Below are 17,857 nucleotides of genomic sequence, written 5' to 3'. Positions count from 1 at the left end.
CCATGTGATATGTGGTCTAGTTGTTGGGAAAATTTACAAATATGAATTTTGACTTTATTTGCAAAATCTCTCTAGAATTTAGTAAAATGGGCATAACTTTTGCATACTGACTCGGATGAAAAAGTTTTTTATATGAAAAATCATCTACTCGAAAAGTTACATCCAAATTTAACCGGGGAACCCCGTTAAACATTTTTAGAATCCTCAAAAACCTAACAGAAAAAAATTTACGGAGCTTTTAAGATGTAGAGTGGAAAAAATCGAAAAAATTTCAAACTGTGGTCAAACAATGGTCAAACTAATTATTCTAGAATGTTAGTGTTACTAAATAATTATTTCAGTTATTTTGAATTTTGGTCAAATCTGGTCAAACAGTGGTCAAACAATGGTCAAACTAATTATTCAAGAAATATTAGTGTTACTAAATAATTATTGTTTTTTAAAACAATAGTTTCAAACTCAAACAGTGAAATGTGTCACTTCATGCTCACGCAAAATTCCTGAGGGTTAATAGGATTGACATCTTACTATTGTCAGCAAAACAACAAGTGCAGACTTGGAATAGAGGGAGAATAGAACCCGGAAGTTAAGCGTGCTCAGGCTGGGGGAGTGGGAGGATGGGTGACCGTTCGGGAAGTTAGATGATTATGAATGATGAGGGGTGATTAGAGATTAGAGGATAAATTGAGTAGTGATGAGGGTGGTGATTAGAGATTAGAGGTTAAAATAATTCAGAAATTTGAAAATAAAAAAATTCAAAAAAAATTCAAATTTTTTTTTCAAAAAAAAAATCATAAAATTTCCTTTAGTCCCGGTTGGTGTTACCAACCGGGACTAAAGGTGGAGCTCCACGTGGCCGCGACCTTTAGTCCCGGTTCCAGTTTGAACCGGGACTAAAGGGGGGAGGCATTAGTAACGACCCTTTAGTCCCGGTTCAAGAACCGGGACTAAAGGCCCTTACGAACCGGGACTGATGCCCCCTTTTCTACTAGTGTATGTGAGTCGAGGCGGGCGTCCTCGTGGTGCAAAGACGGACGACGAGCAAGCACGTGACACTACTGTCACCCTGTCTTAGGCTTACGCGAGTCGAGGTGGACGTCGCCGCGGTTGCGACGTCGAACGCCAAGACGAGCACGTGACACCACTGCCATCCCGTCTTAAGGTTACGCGAGTCGAGGTGGACATCGTCGCGAGCACGTGACACCAAATTGACACAACAAATGTTTGAGTTTTCCAAAAGTTTTCATGAATTTCAAAATATGTTCATGATTTCCAGCAAACATAAATTCAATAGTTGTTCAGAATTTACAAAATATGTTCATGCTTTCGAAAATTTGTCGTTAATTTGAAATTTTTCATAGAAGATCAATTCAATGAACCTTCCCGATTCAACCAAAAAGCTGTAGATCAATTCAATTGAGCATGCTTTTTTTGTCTGAATAAAAACATGGACAAATTTAATCGAAGGGAATAGAAGGATAGGTTAATATTTCTGTGCAAAACTAGCAATTAATTTTCGTTGAAAGTGCTAGTTTATTTCAGTCTCTTTTTTTAGGGGGTTTATTTCAATCAAAAGTGGAATTTCCCGCCCATTACTGTCCCTGAAAATTTCTTTCATAGATAAGGAATGGGCGCAATAGGAATATACAGGCCCAAAGAAAAAAAACGTGGAAAGAAAAAGAGACTAGGGCAGGTATTGGGCCAGCGCTGGGCCAAACTCATGAATAGGTAGAGCGTTCCCGGCCGGGATCGATCCGGACCGGGAATAGGACCAAACCCGATCGCTCAAGTTGTCATTTTTTTGTCTCAAAAAAGACTGAAGTTGTTGTTTGCGCTCTGGTCGGAAATCGAGCGCGCGCGTTAGACACGCCCAAGACAACGTACAAATAGAATACTACTCGTGGGGTAATAGAAATTAGTGAAATCCGCAAATCACGATTGGAGGAAGGTTGTTGCACGGTCCGTAAACGATTCTATATACATCAAGGAGGATTACTAGTACTTGACTGAGGGATCTAGCTCCAGGCTTTCTTTATATACTTGATGAGTACCTAGGCTATCATCATAGCATAGCTTCACAGAGACGGCATTAGTGGCATTGACGGCGGCGGTAGAGTACAACGTGGTGGGCAGGTATTGGACTCGGCGGGGGCGTTCCTGGCCGCGTGGGGTGCGGCATGCAATGACACGGGGCGCTGCGGCTCCCGGCCGGTGCTATGGGTGCCGGCAGGCAGGTTCCTGATCAGCCAGGCCTACTTCAAGGGGCCCTGCCGGAGCGCCGGCGTGGACGTGGCCATTGACAACAATAGCACCGTCTTCGCGCCGTCGACAGTGGACAACAGGGCGTGGATCATGTTCCACCATGCCGACGGCCTGGCAATCCGTGGTGGGACGCTGGACGGGCAAGGGCAGGAGTACTGGGCATGCAAGAAGGCCGGTAGGTGTACCGCCGGGCAGGGGCCCAGGGTGAGTGATGACATGAACTTTTTGGTTTCTTTTTGCATCGTAATTCGGTTCGGTTTGTTAGATGGGAAGCGTTCCTACTCCCTCGTGAGGGAGCCGCGTGTGTATATATTGATCTGAGGCAGGAAAGGCCCCTGCCGTGGCTTACAAGGAGTTTACCGATCTCTTGGGGATTCGGTTTGTTACAAAGGAGATAGGAGAAGCTACGGGAGAGGAAGAGACAGAATCAGTTTGAGATTACAGGAATATATCTCTAATTCTAACACCCTCTCTTAATCTCAACTATCCTACATTAAGATTCTTCTTGAATTCCTCGAAGGGCTTGACTGGCAAAGCTTTAGTGAATCCATCTGCAACTTGATCTCTGGAGAGGAATGAACCGTATGTCTAACTTCTTTTCTGCAACCCTTTCTCTTACAAAATGAAAGTCAATTTCTATATGCTTGGTTCTGCCATGGAACACTGGGTTTGCAGAAATTTATGTGGCTCCCAAGTTGACACACCACAAACATGACACACGATGCTGCTTAACTCCCAACTCATTGAGCAATGATTCAACCCAAATGATTTCAGAGTAGCATTTGCTAGTGACTTGTATTCAGCTTCAGTACTTGACCTGGACATTGTGGCTTGTTTTCTGGCACTCCAAGAAATGAGATTTGAGCCAAAGAAAACTGCAAAACCTCCAGTTGACTTTCTGTCATCACTGCATCCTGTCCAGTCAGCATCAGAGAGCACTAACAAGAGATGAGTTAGAGCGTCTGAACTGAAGACCTAAACTCACAGTGTGCTTTACATATCGTACAATTCTCTTAACAGTTGTCCACTGTACAGTGGTAGGTGCATGAAGATACTGACAAACCTTGTTAATAGCAAAGGATATATCTGGTCTTGTCATTGTCAGGTATTGCAAAGCTCCTACTGCACTCCTGTATCTTGTGCTCTCTTCTTCCTTAAGTGGCTCTCCTTCAAAAGCTGAAAGTTTTTCTGAAGAAGACAATGGTGTAGGTGAAGGCTTGCAGTCCTTCATCCCCATACGAGCTAGGAGTTCAGTGGCATATTTTTCCTGATTCAGTACTATGCCATCTTGAATCTTCTTAACTTCAATACCTAGGAAGAAGTGTAGATCACCAAGGTCCTTCAAGGCAAACTGTGAACTCAGATCACTCAAAAGAGCATTAGTGGCATTTTGAGAGGAGCTTGCAACTATGATATCATCAACATATATTAACACAAATATAGTTATACTTGCTTTGTTGTAGATGAACAGTGATGTATCAGCCTTGGATGCAACAAAACCAAGGTACTTCAACTGAGAGCTCAACCTTGAATACCATGCCCTTGGTGACTGCTTCAAACCATAAAGTGCCTTGTCAAGATTACACACATAATGAGGTGTTTTCTTACTTTCATACCCAGGTGGTTGTCTCATGTAAACCTCCTCTTCCAGAACACCATGCAAAAACGCGTTCTGAACATCTAGCTGTCTCAGACTCCATTCGCTGGACACAGCAATTGCTAGCACAAGCCTAATGGTTGCAGCTTTAACAACAGACTATAAGTGTCTTCATAGTCCAAACCATAACGTTGTTTAAAACCTTTTGCAACTAAGCGTGCTTTATACCTGTCAATGGTGCCATCTGCCTTTTTCTTGATTCTGTAAACCCACTTACAGTAAATGATATTTTTACCTCGTTTTTCAGGTACAAGACGCCAAGTCTTGTTCCTCATGAGAGCTGAGTACTCCTCATCCATTGCATTTTTCCATCTTGGATCCCCTAAGGCATCTTCTAACCTTGCCGGTTCTCCTGTGATACACATCATACCATATGGAATAGTGTCGTCAGTTCTAACTTTTGGATTTCGTATACCTTTCTGGAGCCGGGTCATGACACATGGAGCTGTAGCTAGAGCTGGCACAGGAGTTGATGCAGCAGGACTAGCCGCAGAGGATCCTGGGGATGCCTCAGATTCTCTTTCCACAGCGAATCCCGATCCGAGCCGTGTGGCCTGTGGTGTGACCGACCCACCAGAAGCAGCAGCCGCAGAAGATCTTGCACTGCTGGCCTGCACGCGCGCGTGGGTCAGGGATCCCGATCCTGACCCGGATCCGCCTGTCGCTGTCGATGCATTGGGCCCGCGCATGGGACGCGGTGCGCGGCGCGGAGTTTCGTCGCGATGCGGTGACGTGTCGCCCTCCAACTGGCGCTGCATGCTCCTGCCTGGCGCGCGATCCAGCGCGAATCTGCGTGCTTGATCCGAGGTGACCTGGCGCACAGGAGTTCCAGGTGACGGCGGATCTGCTTCGTGCTTCGCGCCTGCTCCGTCTTCTTCTGGCACATGCAATATAAGCTCATTTTCTTCAAAATTTTAATCATTTTCTGCACCGATTTTCTGTTGCATGATCCTGCACACAAGGAGACATGGTTCCACTAGTAGGATCATCAGTTGGGTTAGTACAATTGTCGCCCCCATGATCAATGTTTTGGAGATGTGGTGGAAGAAGAAGTAATTCTTTCTTGAGAAGTGCTCTGGCATTGGGATGAAGGGATGCAAAAGGATAAACAGATTCATCGAACACAACATCTCGAGAGATATAAACTCTACCAATGGAAACATCAAGACATTTGACTCCTTTGTGGATTGGACTATATCCAAGAAACACACACTTTTTATAATGGAATGCAAGCTCATGTGTATTGTATGGACGAAGGTGAGGCCAACAAAGCACAACCGAATACACGAAGTGTTTTGTAGTCGGGAGTTGTACCAAAAAGACGTGTGATGGGAGTTTCAAATTTGATGAATTTACTAGGGAGTAAATTAATGAGGTATGTGGCAGTCAAGAATGCCTCATCCCAGAACTTTAGTGGCATGGATGCATTTGCTAGTAGAGCTAACCCTACTTCAACAACATGACGATGTTTCCTTTCGGCCGAGCCGTTCTGTTGATGTGCATGAGGGCATGATACATGGTGTGATATGCCAAGCTCTAGAAAAAAGAGATTGAGTTTATTGTATTCACCTCCCCAGCCGGTTTGCATAGCAATAATCTTAGTGTTTAGTTTTCGCTCAACAAGGTTTTGAAAGTTCTTGAAAACTTGAAACACTTCGGATCGTTTCTTAAGAAGATAGATCCATGTAAATTTGCTATAGTCATCGATGAAGCTAACATAATACGAGTGTCTACCAACAGAGGTGGGAGCTGGCCCCCAGACATCAGAAAAAACAAGTTGCAAAGGTGCAGTAGAAACACTAAATGAAATAGGATATGGCAACTGATGACTTTTAGCTTGTTGACATGGATCACAAATAGACTCAACACTAGACTCATGAGAGTGGGGAAGTTTATTCTTGCTAAGAACAAGCTTGACAATAGCTGATGAAGGATGACCTAATCTACTGTGCCACTTTGCTGAAGAAGGCTTGACAGCAACAAAAGCTTGTTTATTCGATGATGATGATGACGAAGATATGAGTGGGTAGAGACCTCCCACACACTTGCCCCTAAGAAGCACTCTCCTCGTGTCCAAGTCCTTTACCAAAAAGAAATAAGGATAAAATTCAATAAGGACACGATTATCAAGAGTAAATCTATGAACTGAAAGGAGATTTTTTGATGTTGAAGGGACATATAGAACTCTTTTTAGATGCAAATTTTTTATGGGGGTTTTGACAATTGAACTACCAACGTGAGTGATTTTCATACCAGAACCGCTAGCAGTATGCACTTGGTCATCTCCACGATACTTGTCTCTGATCGTCAGCTTCTCGAGCTCCTCTGTGATGTGATTTGTGGCTCCCGTGTCTGCATATCAGTTGGTGTCGACACCATAGGAGTCGGTGACCATGTTGGCCTCCTTCTCCTCATGTTCATCTTCATCATCATATCGATGCCAACAATCACGAGCACCTCCTGGATGATGCTTGTAGCAAATCTTACATTCTGGATAATCTCGAACCTGTTGACGCTGTTGTTATGGACGACCGCGGCCACCACTGCCGCCGCTATTTCCACCAGATGGAGTTGGGGAGGGGCGCCTGCCTCGGCCGCGCCCCCTGCTATTGCTGCACCTGCGGCCTCTATTGTAGCCGCGCCCGCGCCCCCTGTAGGCTAAGTTTGCTGAGGTTTTGAATCCTGCATCTGGACCATCACCGAGCATCTCCACGCGCTGATCAAACGCTGCAATCTGGGTGAACAGATCATCTACTGAAATCTGATTTTTAACTGCGCCAATGGCTGCCACAACAGGGTCATAGTCCCTGTCAAGCCCAGCGAGGACGTAATCTACCATCTCAGGGTCCGAGACGGGGCGTCCCGCTGCTACAAGCTCATCTCCCAGGTTCTTCATCCTGGAGATGAAGGCACTACTAGACATAGAGCCTTTTTTGGTGTTGGTGATGGCGATCCGCAGATTGGTGATGCGCGATTGGGACTGCGAGGCAAATAAGGTGGTGATGGCAGTCCAGAGGTCGAAGGTCGTCTCCTTGCTCGCTACTTGGGAGAGAATCTCCATTGACAGGGAGTTCAGGAGGTGACAAAGGACTTGTTGATCCTTCGATATCCACTGGGCGTACAGAGGATTGGGATCGGTGGTGACGGTTTTGTCCGTCTGCTGCTGCTACACCATCTTCGGTGGCGCTACGTCTGATCCGTCCAGCAGGCCGGTGACCTGCGCTCCTCGCAGGCCCGGCATGACCTGTGCCTTCCATAGGATGAAATTGGTCTTGGTGAGCTTCTCTGATGGGAGAGCGCCAAGGTTGAGGGAGACGGTTGATGACGACGACATGGCGAGGGTGAGTGAGGAAGGATGGCGAGGGCGATCGAGGAAGGAGGTAGCTGGCTAGATTGATAGGAAGAGGATGGCTCTGTATACCATGTTAGATGGGAAGCGTTCCTACTCCCTCATGAGGGTGCCGCATGCGTATATATTGATCTGAGGCAGGAAAGGCCCCTGTCGTGGCTTACAAGGAGTTTACCGATCTCTAGGGGATTCGGTTTGTTACAAAGGAGATAGGAGAAGCTACGGGAGAGGAAGAGATAGAATTAGTTTGAGATTACAGGAATATATCTCTAATTCTAATACAGTTTCCTTATGACGGACGTCGGCCATACTATTAGACAAACTAGGGTTTGAACAATACTCGATACCCTAAGCGGGTACGGCTGTTATGTATATATAGGAGAGAACATACAGGTACAGGTATTGTGTTACAACACGTATATATACAATATACCTAGTCTAACACCCTCCCTCAATCTTAACTATGTCCTGAAACACTCAGGAGGTTAAGATTGTGTCGACATCCTTCAAAAGAAGGTAAGGGCAAGGGTTTAGTGAAAATGTCAGCAAGCTGATCCTTAGAAGAAACAAACTTGATCTGAAGTAGTTTCTGTGCAACGCGTTCTCTCACAAAATGATAATCAACTTCGATGTGTTTTGTTCGGGCATGAAATACTGGATTGGATGAAGGGTATGTAGCACCGATGTTATCACACCAAAGAACATGCGGTTGGGCTTGAGAGACCTTCAACTCTCGAAGCAATGATTGCACCCATATGATCTCAGCCGTGGCATTAGCAACTGCTTTGTACTCAGCTTCAGTACTACTCCGAGACACGGTAGCTTGCTTGCGAGCTTGCCAGGCGATCAAGTTAGGACCAAGGAACACAGCATGTCCCCCCGTGGATCACCTATCATCGGGACTACCAGCCCAATCCGCATCAGTGAAGGCTGAGATCAAACCAGAAGTCGCAGGCTGCAGATGTAGACCATATGAAGCAGTGTGTCGAACATAGCGCAGAATGCGCTTAACAGCCGTCCAATGAGGATTACGCGGTGCATGGAGGTACTGACACACACGTTTAACTGCAAATGATATATCTGGTCGAGTAACGAGCAAGTATTGCAGTCCACCAACGATGTTGCGGTACTCAGTGGCATCCTCAGAGGAGAGCAAGTCCCCATCAAAAGCTGACAATTTGTCTGTGGAGGACATAGGAGTGGTAGCAGTTTTACACTGCATCATACCCGCACGGCGTAACAGATCCTGAGAGTACTTCTGCTGAGTGAGAGTCAAAGCACTGTCAGAATGAAGAACCTCTAGGCCCAAAAAATAGTGCAGTCTCCCAAGATCCTTGACAGCAAAAACAGCCCCTAGAGAAACCACAAGTCGATCTGCAGCAGTGACGGATGAACTGACAAGTATGATGTCATCAACATAGACCAGAATGTACATGGTCACCTCAGGTCGCTGGAGAATGAATAGAGACGTGTCTGCTGTAGATGGTACAAACCCGTGTGCACGAAGAGCAACGCCAAGACGTGCATGCCACGCACGAGGAGCTTGCTTCAGACCATAGAGAGCCTTGTCGAGGCGACACAGATAATGTGGCTGAGCAGAGTCAACAAAGCCTGGTGGTTGACGCATATAGACCTCTTCTTCTAGAACTCCATGAAGAAAAGCATTCTGGATATCAAGCTGACAAAGTGACCAGCCTCGAGTAACAGCCAGCGAAAGAAGAACACGAATAGTTGTAGGTTTAATAACAGGACTAAATGTATCTTCATAATCAAGGCCATACCTTTGTTTAAATCCTTTGGCCACCAGTCGTGCCTTGTACCTCTCAATGGACCCGTCAGCATGTTTCTTCACCTTGAACACCCATTTAGAATCAATAACATTGACACCAGATGGAGGTGGAACCAATCGCCAGGTATTATTATTTCGAAGAGCATGAATCTCCTGTTCCATAGCAGCGCGCCAGTGTGGAATGCCAAGCGCTGCCTGAAAATGTCGCGGTTCAGCCATAGGATCGGCCTCAGCACGAGCAACACAGGCCGCAAGCCATGCGACCGTACCATCCGTGCGCTTGAGAGGCTTGACAATGCCACTCTTGCTGCGCGTATGAGGGCGTAGTATGACAAGCGGTGGAGGTGTCGGAGAAGCCACCACGACAGGAGAGCCAACGTCTGGGAACGGCACGGAAGACACACCAGCAGGCGAGTCCACAGGCTCTACCGAGGGAGAGTCCACGGGCTCTGCATGCCCCGAGTGACTGGCGAAGGCAGGCCAGGCGATGCTGGGCCTGGAGCCGGCGAGGACTGCCCATGCGGGGCAGAGGCTGGGGAAGCTGCCGGCCCGGGCATGGCAGCCGGGCTAGGCAAGACCGGGTTAGGCGCGGTAGCCGCCCCACCCGATCCACGTGCATGGGGCATGCACGTGCGATCATCGTCAAGCGCCCCGTCAAGTGACCCATCCGACGTCACGACTGCAGTTGGTGCCGTAGCAACCATGTCATCGTGAAGAAGCTCAAGGCGAGCGCCCCATCCAGTTCCTGCACCATGGTTAGGCAATAACAGAGGAGAATATGCAGCATCTACAAATTGATCAGGCAAAACTGGAAAGGAGTGCAACTCGGTAGAGGAAGTATCAGTAGATGGTGAGAGCGTGGAAAAAGGGAAAACAGTCTCATCAAAGACAACATCACGTGAAATGTAAACACGATTCGTCGGAATGTGGAGACACTTATAACCTTTGTGAAGAGGACTGTATCCGAGAAACACACATTTCTTAGATCGATACTCGAGTTTATGCTTATTGTATGGTCGAAGGTGTGGCCAACATGCACCACCAAACACTTTGAGAAGAGAGTAATCTGGAGTTTCATGAAATAATACCTCTAGGGGAGATTTCATGTGAAGAAGTCGTGTGGGAAGCCTGTTTATCAAAAAACAAGCAGTAACAAAAGCATCACTCCAGAACCGAAATGGGACAGAGGTATGTGCGAGCAGTGTTAAGCCAGTTTCAACTATGTGACGGTGCTTGCGCTCAGCTGCACCGTTCTGCTGATGTGTATGAGGACAAGACACATGATGAGAGATGCCAAGCTTCTAGAAGAAGGTATTAAGATTGCGATATTCCCCCCCCCCCCAATCAGGCTGAACATGGATAATTTTGCACTTAAGCAACCTCTCAACATGAGCTTGAAATTGCATAAAAACATGAAACACATCAGATTTGCGCTTAATAAGATAAATCCAAGTAAAGCGACTAAAGGCATCAATGAAACTGACATAATAGTTGTGACCACTAACAGAAGTTTGGGCATAGCCCCACACATCCGAAAACACAAGTTCAAGAGGAGCCTTGACAACACGACTCGATACAGAGAAAGGTAACTGATGACTCTTGCCCTGTTGAAAGACATCACACACTAGAAACTCCTTATTGCTTGACTCAACAGGAAGACTATGGCGATGAAGCAAATGGCGCACAATAGGAGTGGCCGGATGGCCGAGGCGAGAATGCCACTGCGACGACGACACCCGAACACCACTGAAAACTTCAGAAACTGGCGGCACATCAAGAGCATATAGGCCATGGCGAGCTCGACCACAAAGAAGAACGTCCCTCATGTCCCGGTCCTTAACAAAAAAATGGAAAGGGTGAAACTCAACAAACACATTGTTGTCACGAGTTAATTTAGGAACCGAGAGCAAACTACGTGTGACTGAAGGAACACGAAGAACATCAAGGAGACGCAAGGTTTTAGTGGTACGTGAAAGAAGAGATGCCTGACCAACATGTGAGATGGGCATACCTGATCCATTGGCAGTGCGGACCTGGTCATGACCAGTGTAGGGCTGGCGAGTAGCCAGCTTATCGAGCTAACTTGTCAGATGATCTGTGGCACCGATGTCTATGTACCAGGAAGGATCCACAGAATAAGAAGGAGTAAATCCAGGTTCCTGTGTAGCGAGAGCAGCTTGTTTCTCATTGCCTTTCCCGTTGTTCCCAATACCAAGGAAGTCGCGTTTGAAGCGACGATGGCAACGAGACGCCAAGTGCCCCTCAATGCCGCAGAGTTGACATTCAACCCCACCACCACATGCCTCGCAGTGTAGCCTCTTGCGGCCAGCCGTCGGAGGAGGTGGAGCGGGCGAACGGGGCTGGTTGCCCGCGGACGGCGGCGCCTTCTGCTTGACACCACGGGCGCCCCCGCGAAGTGCAGTGTTCGCAAAAGGACCCTCCGTGTAGACGCCGACGGAGTGGCGAGCAGCTAGCCGTTGTTCGGTGTTGAGGAGGCGTGCGTAGAGGTCGCGAGGCGGCATTGGCGTGTCACGTCCATTGATGTTTTCAACAAGAGAATCATAGTCCTCATCAAGCCCATTGAGAATGAACGAAGTAAACTCCTCATCACGGAGAGGCTTCCCAATAGATGACAGTGTATCGGCCAAATTTTTGACCTTGTTGAAGAAGGCCGTGACGGAGAGATCATTTTTCTTGACCTCACCCAGCTGGTTACGAATGGCAGAGGAACGTGCCAGCGACTGCGAGGAGAAGCTGGAGTCGAGCGTGGCCCATGCATCCCTCGACGTAGCGGCAAAGACCACCATGCCGGCCATGGAGGGAGTGAGCGAGGACTGAATGGCACCCAGAATAGCTTGATCCTGAGCAATCCACCGACGATGAGCAGGGTTGGACACCATGGCGGAGCCACCAGCAGCTGAGGGAACAGGAACCATGGCCGGGAGACACGGCAGCTTACCGTCGACATACCCCTCAAGATAGTGACTACGCATCGGCGGCAACACCTGAGCACGCCACAGGAGGTAGTTATCAGCAGAGAGCTTCACCGTCACCAGATGAGCAAAGTGGAACGGTCCCGGTTCAGCCACCGGTGCGGGAAGCTGCGAGTCGTATGCCGGAGGAGCACTGTACGAAATCAGCGCATCGGCTGACGGAGGCGCACGGTAGTGTTGGTGATGACCGTAGGGCACCGTAGGATGTACGCCGTAGGGCTGCAGCGACGCGACGTACGCTGCCGGGGTAGCGTAGGGCGCGCCATACAGCGCCTCATAGGGCACCGCGGAGGACGAAGCATACGGCGCCGGCGCGATGGACGGTGATGGCGGCAGCGCGACGTAGGGTGCTGGATACGGCCCGACGTAGGGCACCTGAACAGGGGCACCATGGGGACCTGAAAACGGCGGCGCAGCATGCGATGGCATCCCGACGTACGGCGGCGGCGCAGCATACGATGGAATCGCACCGTAGGTGGCGTCGCGCTGCGCAGAGGCGCCATACGGGCGAGCGACAGCCGGATCGCGGGGCAGCTGCTGCATGCGATCGTAGCGATCGTGAGAGTTCGGAACATGCACATGCTGTGTGCGATCATAGCGATCGTGGGAGTTCTGTTCCAGCGATTCACCATGGGCGAGAGACGGCTGGATTGCGGGCGATGGGGGCACGGGCGGGCGTGATCCTGATTCGGCCGGACGGGCCCAGGCGAGCGGGGCGGACGCCATGAACGGCGATTCCGTCGCCAGGGTTGACGGAGGCGGCACGGCGGCGGAGGCCGACGCGGCGGCGGCAGAGGAAGCGGAAGCACGGCACGGATCGAACGCGTCGTCTGATACCATATTAGACAAACTAGGGTTTGAACAATACTCGATACCCTAAGCGGGTACGGCTGTTATGTATATATAGGAGAGAACGTACAGGTACAGGTATTGTGTTACAACACGTATATATACAATATACCTAGTCTAAGACATACATACTTATGTTTGCAGACACTTGACATTAGCCAATCCAAGGGCGTGAGCGTGAAGCAGCTGACGCTGCTCGACAGCAAGGAATTCCACATGTCCATCTTCGACTGCAGCGGCGTGACGGTCCAAGGCATCCGGATCATCGCGCCGTCTAACAGCCCCAACACCGACGGCATCCAGGTCAGCCACTCCCGGCACGTGAGCATCCTCAACACCACCATCGGCACCGGCGACGACTGCATCTCCTTGGGGCCCGGCACCTCGGACATGCTCATCAGGGACATCAAGTGCGGTCCAGGCCACGGCATCAGGTGCCACCTTCAGTTGCCAGTTCATCATACATTATATTTTGTTTGCTTGTGATTTGCGCAGCGTTTGATAGATAGCATTGGTTTTGTGTTTGCGTTGGATGGACGGTGGCAGCATCGGGAGCCTGGGATGGCAGGACAGTGAGGAGGGGGTGAGAAACGTGACCGTGGACAGGGCGGTGCTGAAGGGCACGACCAACGGCCTGCGGATCAAGACGTGGGCGATGCCCAACTCCGGCTTCGTCAAGAACGTCTCCTTCTCGCGGGTCACCATGAACCGCGTGGCCAACCCCATCCTCGTCGACCAGAACTACTGCCCCCGCAAGGGCGACTGCCCGGGCAATGTACGTCTCCTTCCCTACATGCATGCAACTACACGTGATCGATCGACTATATCATGAGCTGTGTTGTTGTGTGTGCCTGCAGAGCTCGAGGGTGCAGATCAGCGACCTGTCGTACACGGACATCAAGGGCTCGTCGGCGACGCCCGTGGCGGTGAAGTTCAACTGCAGTGGCACCAACCCCTGCAGCGGGATCAAGCTCAGGAACATCAGGCTGAGGTACCGGCACCAGCGGCCAGCGCAGGCCAAGTGCCAAAATGCCGGCGGGTCCGCGTCCGGAGAGGTCACACCGCCGAGCTGCTTCTGACCATCGGAGTTCTCTTAGCTTGACTGGTTCGTGTACTAGGCAGTTGTGTAATATCAAAAAAACATGGTCGTGTGATCATTGCTTGGTGGATCACAAAGCGACCCTTACATGTAGCCCAGCCTAGGTGTTTTAGCGGATTTGCTAATTCTCTATTGATTTTTTTTTCGAAACGGAGGCAAAAGATTTGCCTCATCGATTAATTAAGAAGAAAAGAATTGCCCAGTTAATTAATGGAAAACCGGGCGAAAACCAATACATATAGACCACATGCGGACTACTCGCTAAGAAAGAAACCCCTTAACCCCACGGTCAACCCGGCAAACATACATAATGTGCAACAACCACAATCCTTCACACTTCTACGTCGTAAAGAAACACCCAACAAAACCAAGGTTGAAGACAATGAACAACACCAAATCCACGGAGACGAGCCAATCCGAGATGGTGGTCGAAGAGACTGAGAATCATCCATTAAGCAGCCACGGACACCTTATCAAGGGCGTTACTCTTCTTGCCTATGCTCCTAAGAGCCTTCTTCACCTTCTTGATTTTGCGCGTAGAAGATTCCTCCACTAGAAGGCAAGCAATCGTCTTGCCAGACCCAGGGCTAGCTGCCTCCAAGGAGGCAAGCAAGCCGCCAAGCTTCTTCTTGAATACCGCCTCGTCAATACATGCTAGCATATCTTCACGGTCAAAGACGGGCAGGCGGATGGACTTCGGCGCCTCAGAATGAGGTGCCAAAGCACCTACCGCATCAACCTCGGCACCGACAGACGCGACCTTGTCCCTCGCAGACACCGCCATAAGAACATCATCAGCCACGGGTACCACCGACACGATGGACTCTTGCTCCTCCAGTTGCCCACATGGCAGAGGTGAATCCTGTAGTTGTGCCTCAAAATTAGGTGCCAAAGCACCTACCTCATCAACCTCGTCACCCACAGACATCACATGCACCATCTCCTTCGGAAGCACCATTGAAAGAGGTGAAGTGGGCTCGTCACAACGCTCCCGCAGCTCGGGCATAATCTGCAGCACTGGAGTCACAACCTCGTCGATGACTACACTCCCAGAGACAGACAACAACACAGGCCTCGACGACAGACATGAAGTAGCACGAGGGGAGAAATGTCCATAGAGGCTTGCTTCTTCCCCAACTGAAGATCCAGTCTGAAGCTCAGGCAGCGGAGACACAACTGGTACAACCTCAAGTTTGGCAAGGGCGGTCTCCGCCCTCCCTAAAACACTCTCAACTCGCGCAAGGCAGTCAAGAAGCAACTCGGTCTCCTCGGCCAATCCGGGTTGCACAGTCAAGACAGGCTGGAACGGCACATCTGATGTGGTGACTTCACTGGTGGGTGAGACATAATTAAACCAGAATGAACGTCAAGAATTTTGCGTGGTTGTTCTTGTTGATTTTTTTTTGAGATTTTTTATTTCCTTTTTTGAGATGCCAAATCTTCATGTAAAATCCGATGGTTATAACTTGTGAGCGTATTCCTACGTCGTCGAGGAGAGGCCAGGCGGCCAAGGCCTCGTGCTCCACCTCGTGCTCCAGCCCCTGCCGCCTACATAGGCCGACTAACTAATGAACGACATGCTCGATCAGGCAGGCATGCGGTTATATGGAATTATGTTTTTTTGTCGTGCGAAGATATGTACTACGTATCTATCTTTGTGTGCCCTTTTCTTTTCGTAGCACGCAAGTGTTCAATAATTTGTTGGGTCACTATATGCAAACCTGGGAAGACGAACTACCCCTCTTCAGCTTTCTGTGGTGAAGAGGGGTAGCTAGAGACACGCTCCCCAACCACGGCGTCCTCACGCCCCGCGCCCGCCATTGCCTCCGTCACAGATCTCGCCACGCGGGCTCCACGCTATGCTTCCGCGGCGTCGAAGGACGGCGCCGGCGATCGGAGACGCCCCCCCTCCCCTCTCCCCCACCCGTCCCCCCCCCCAAGTTCAGGAAGGCCTTCCAGAGTTGGTGAGATTGATCTCACCGATCCTGCAGGCTGTATCCATGGCGACGGGGAGCCGAAGTTGGGTAGATCGGGCGACAAGGATTCGCGACCCTGTGGCGGCGTGGATCTGGCGGGTTCAGGAGTGGAAGGCGGCAGATTAGGCGGTGGCGGCGGCGAGAGATCCAGTCACGCGAGCCGCGGCGAGCAGCTATGCAGATTCCTGCCGCCGGCGAGCAGAAGAGCACCAGAGGTTGCTGGCGAAGCGAATCTACGACGAGGCTACAATGGTGGAGAGACAGAGGATGCCTACATACCCAAATTCCATGTCGGCGGATTTCGTGAAGTGGGCGAGGTCAGAAGCGAAGTCCGACGATCCTCGCAGAGCGTTGAGATGGGAGAGCATGCTTGGTGTGATCCCTACGGGTGCGCCACTTCAGGGCATCTCGACTTGGCCTCCGCCTTCGCTGGATTGAGCCCTGAGGATGCTTCCACTCCTCCCGGCCCGCCCATGGCCCGCTGATGGCGTTCAAATCGCCGATGAGGTGCGGTGGAGGCCGGAGTGCCAATGCCAGGAGGGACCTGCGGGTCAGTGAGAGGAGGACGGCAGACCCCGCTGGTCATGCCCCCATGCCTTTTGCGGGAGAGGTGGTTGCGCCTCTTGAAAAGGTGTCTCCTCCTTTGGCTCGGGTGCTGGAGCCCGAGCGTCGGCAGGCTAGGGTTCATATGACCCGAGAGAGATCTAGAAATTCTAACCTAGTGTGGATTCGGAAGGACAAATTCGCAACTGGAGAATTCGCGGAAGCTGATTGCCACCCGGTCGGAAGGTCAGATCAATTACCAACTCCAAAACAGTTCTCATTCTCTAGAGATTACTGGGCTAGAAAGTCGGGCAAGATCCCTTTTGCCGTTGTGGTCAAGATGGCTGGAGGAGGTCGAGATGGCAGCAATCAGGGTGGAAGATACGGCTCAGGGAGGGGCCGTAATGGTCGCCCTCCTGCTCCTTCGCCGTCAGAGCAGGTGGGGGCTACGCCGCCGCCGGTCCCTCAAACGGCACAATCTGCTCCCCCGCTGTCGATCTATGCCAAGCCCCCTTTGTTTCCGGTCGGCTCTGCTCAAGCCATGATGCAACCTGGTGGGCAGGTATATGGATACCAAGGTGGATGGAACCCGCAGATGCAGCAGATACAAATGCCTCAGTGGCCTAATCAACAACAGTTTCCGTTCCAGTACATGCCCCCACGCAGGTATACCCACAGCCCTTCAACCCTTAGATGCAGCGGAATCAGTATGTAGGGAGTGGATCCTCCACTGGGGGCAGTGTGCAGAGCGGTCAGTCAGAGCCTGGAAAGAGCAAAAAGAAGAAAATCCAGAAGAATACGCAAACTGCTGCGCAGACTAGCTCTAACAGTGAGGAGTCTTCTTCTTTCAATATTGATTCGAAGTATATTGGTGCAATTTGCTGTAACTGTGGACAACCTGGTCATTTTTTGGGAATGTGCCACATCCCCAAAGCCTGCTTCATTTGCAAAACTCCTGGACATCACATGGACTCATGCCCTACTTGGTACAAGCCATATCCTGCAGCTATGTACTGGGGAAGTGCCAACAATGGTCTGGGTTTTTTCCACATAGAGGCTAGTGGCAAAGAAGACAATGAATGGCTGAACCTTGGGAATGTGGGTCTAGTTTTAGTTGAAAAATGAGAGATAACTGAATCAGAGCTGGGAGACTGCTTTTCTGAGATGTGGAAGACCAATTGGCCTGGCAGATCAGGAAGTATGATAACAAGAAATTCATTGTCAGGTTCCCTCCAAATAAAAAGATCAAGGAGCTAGTAGAATACCATTCCATTAATCTGAAGAAGGAGGGTGTGACTATATCCTTCAGTGATTGGATGGGAGAGATGCCAGCTTATGAC

The 17,857-nt window shown here is 49.9% G+C and overlaps 1 protein-coding gene across 1 annotated transcript in view; it reads left to right on the top strand.

The window, feature by feature from the left end:
• LOC119280238 (polygalacturonase-like) overlaps positions 1-15,470 on the top strand; it is a 25,688-nt gene extending 10,218 nt beyond the window's left edge. Inside the window, exons 2-6 of the mRNA XM_037561156.1 lie at positions 2,134-2,466; positions 13,044-13,333; positions 13,446-13,674; positions 13,757-13,954; positions 15,429-15,470. Of these exons, the coding sequence (XP_037417053.1) occupies positions 2,134-2,466; positions 13,044-13,333; positions 13,446-13,674; positions 13,757-13,954; positions 15,429-15,470 (1,092 nt within the window). The remainder of the gene's footprint in view (positions 1-2,133; positions 2,467-13,043; positions 13,334-13,445; positions 13,675-13,756; positions 13,955-15,428) is intronic.
• Positions 15,471-17,857: the final 2,387 nt, after the last annotated feature.

Source organism: Triticum dicoccoides, chromosome 3B (assembly GCF_002162155.2).
Source record: "Triticum dicoccoides isolate Atlit2015 ecotype Zavitan chromosome 3B, WEW_v2.0, whole genome shotgun sequence".
In the NCBI taxonomy this organism is placed as follows: domain Eukaryota; kingdom Viridiplantae; phylum Streptophyta; class Magnoliopsida; order Poales; family Poaceae; genus Triticum; species Triticum dicoccoides.
Note: the sequence above shows the minus strand (reverse complement) of the source record. Positions and strands in the feature narration are given on the sequence as shown.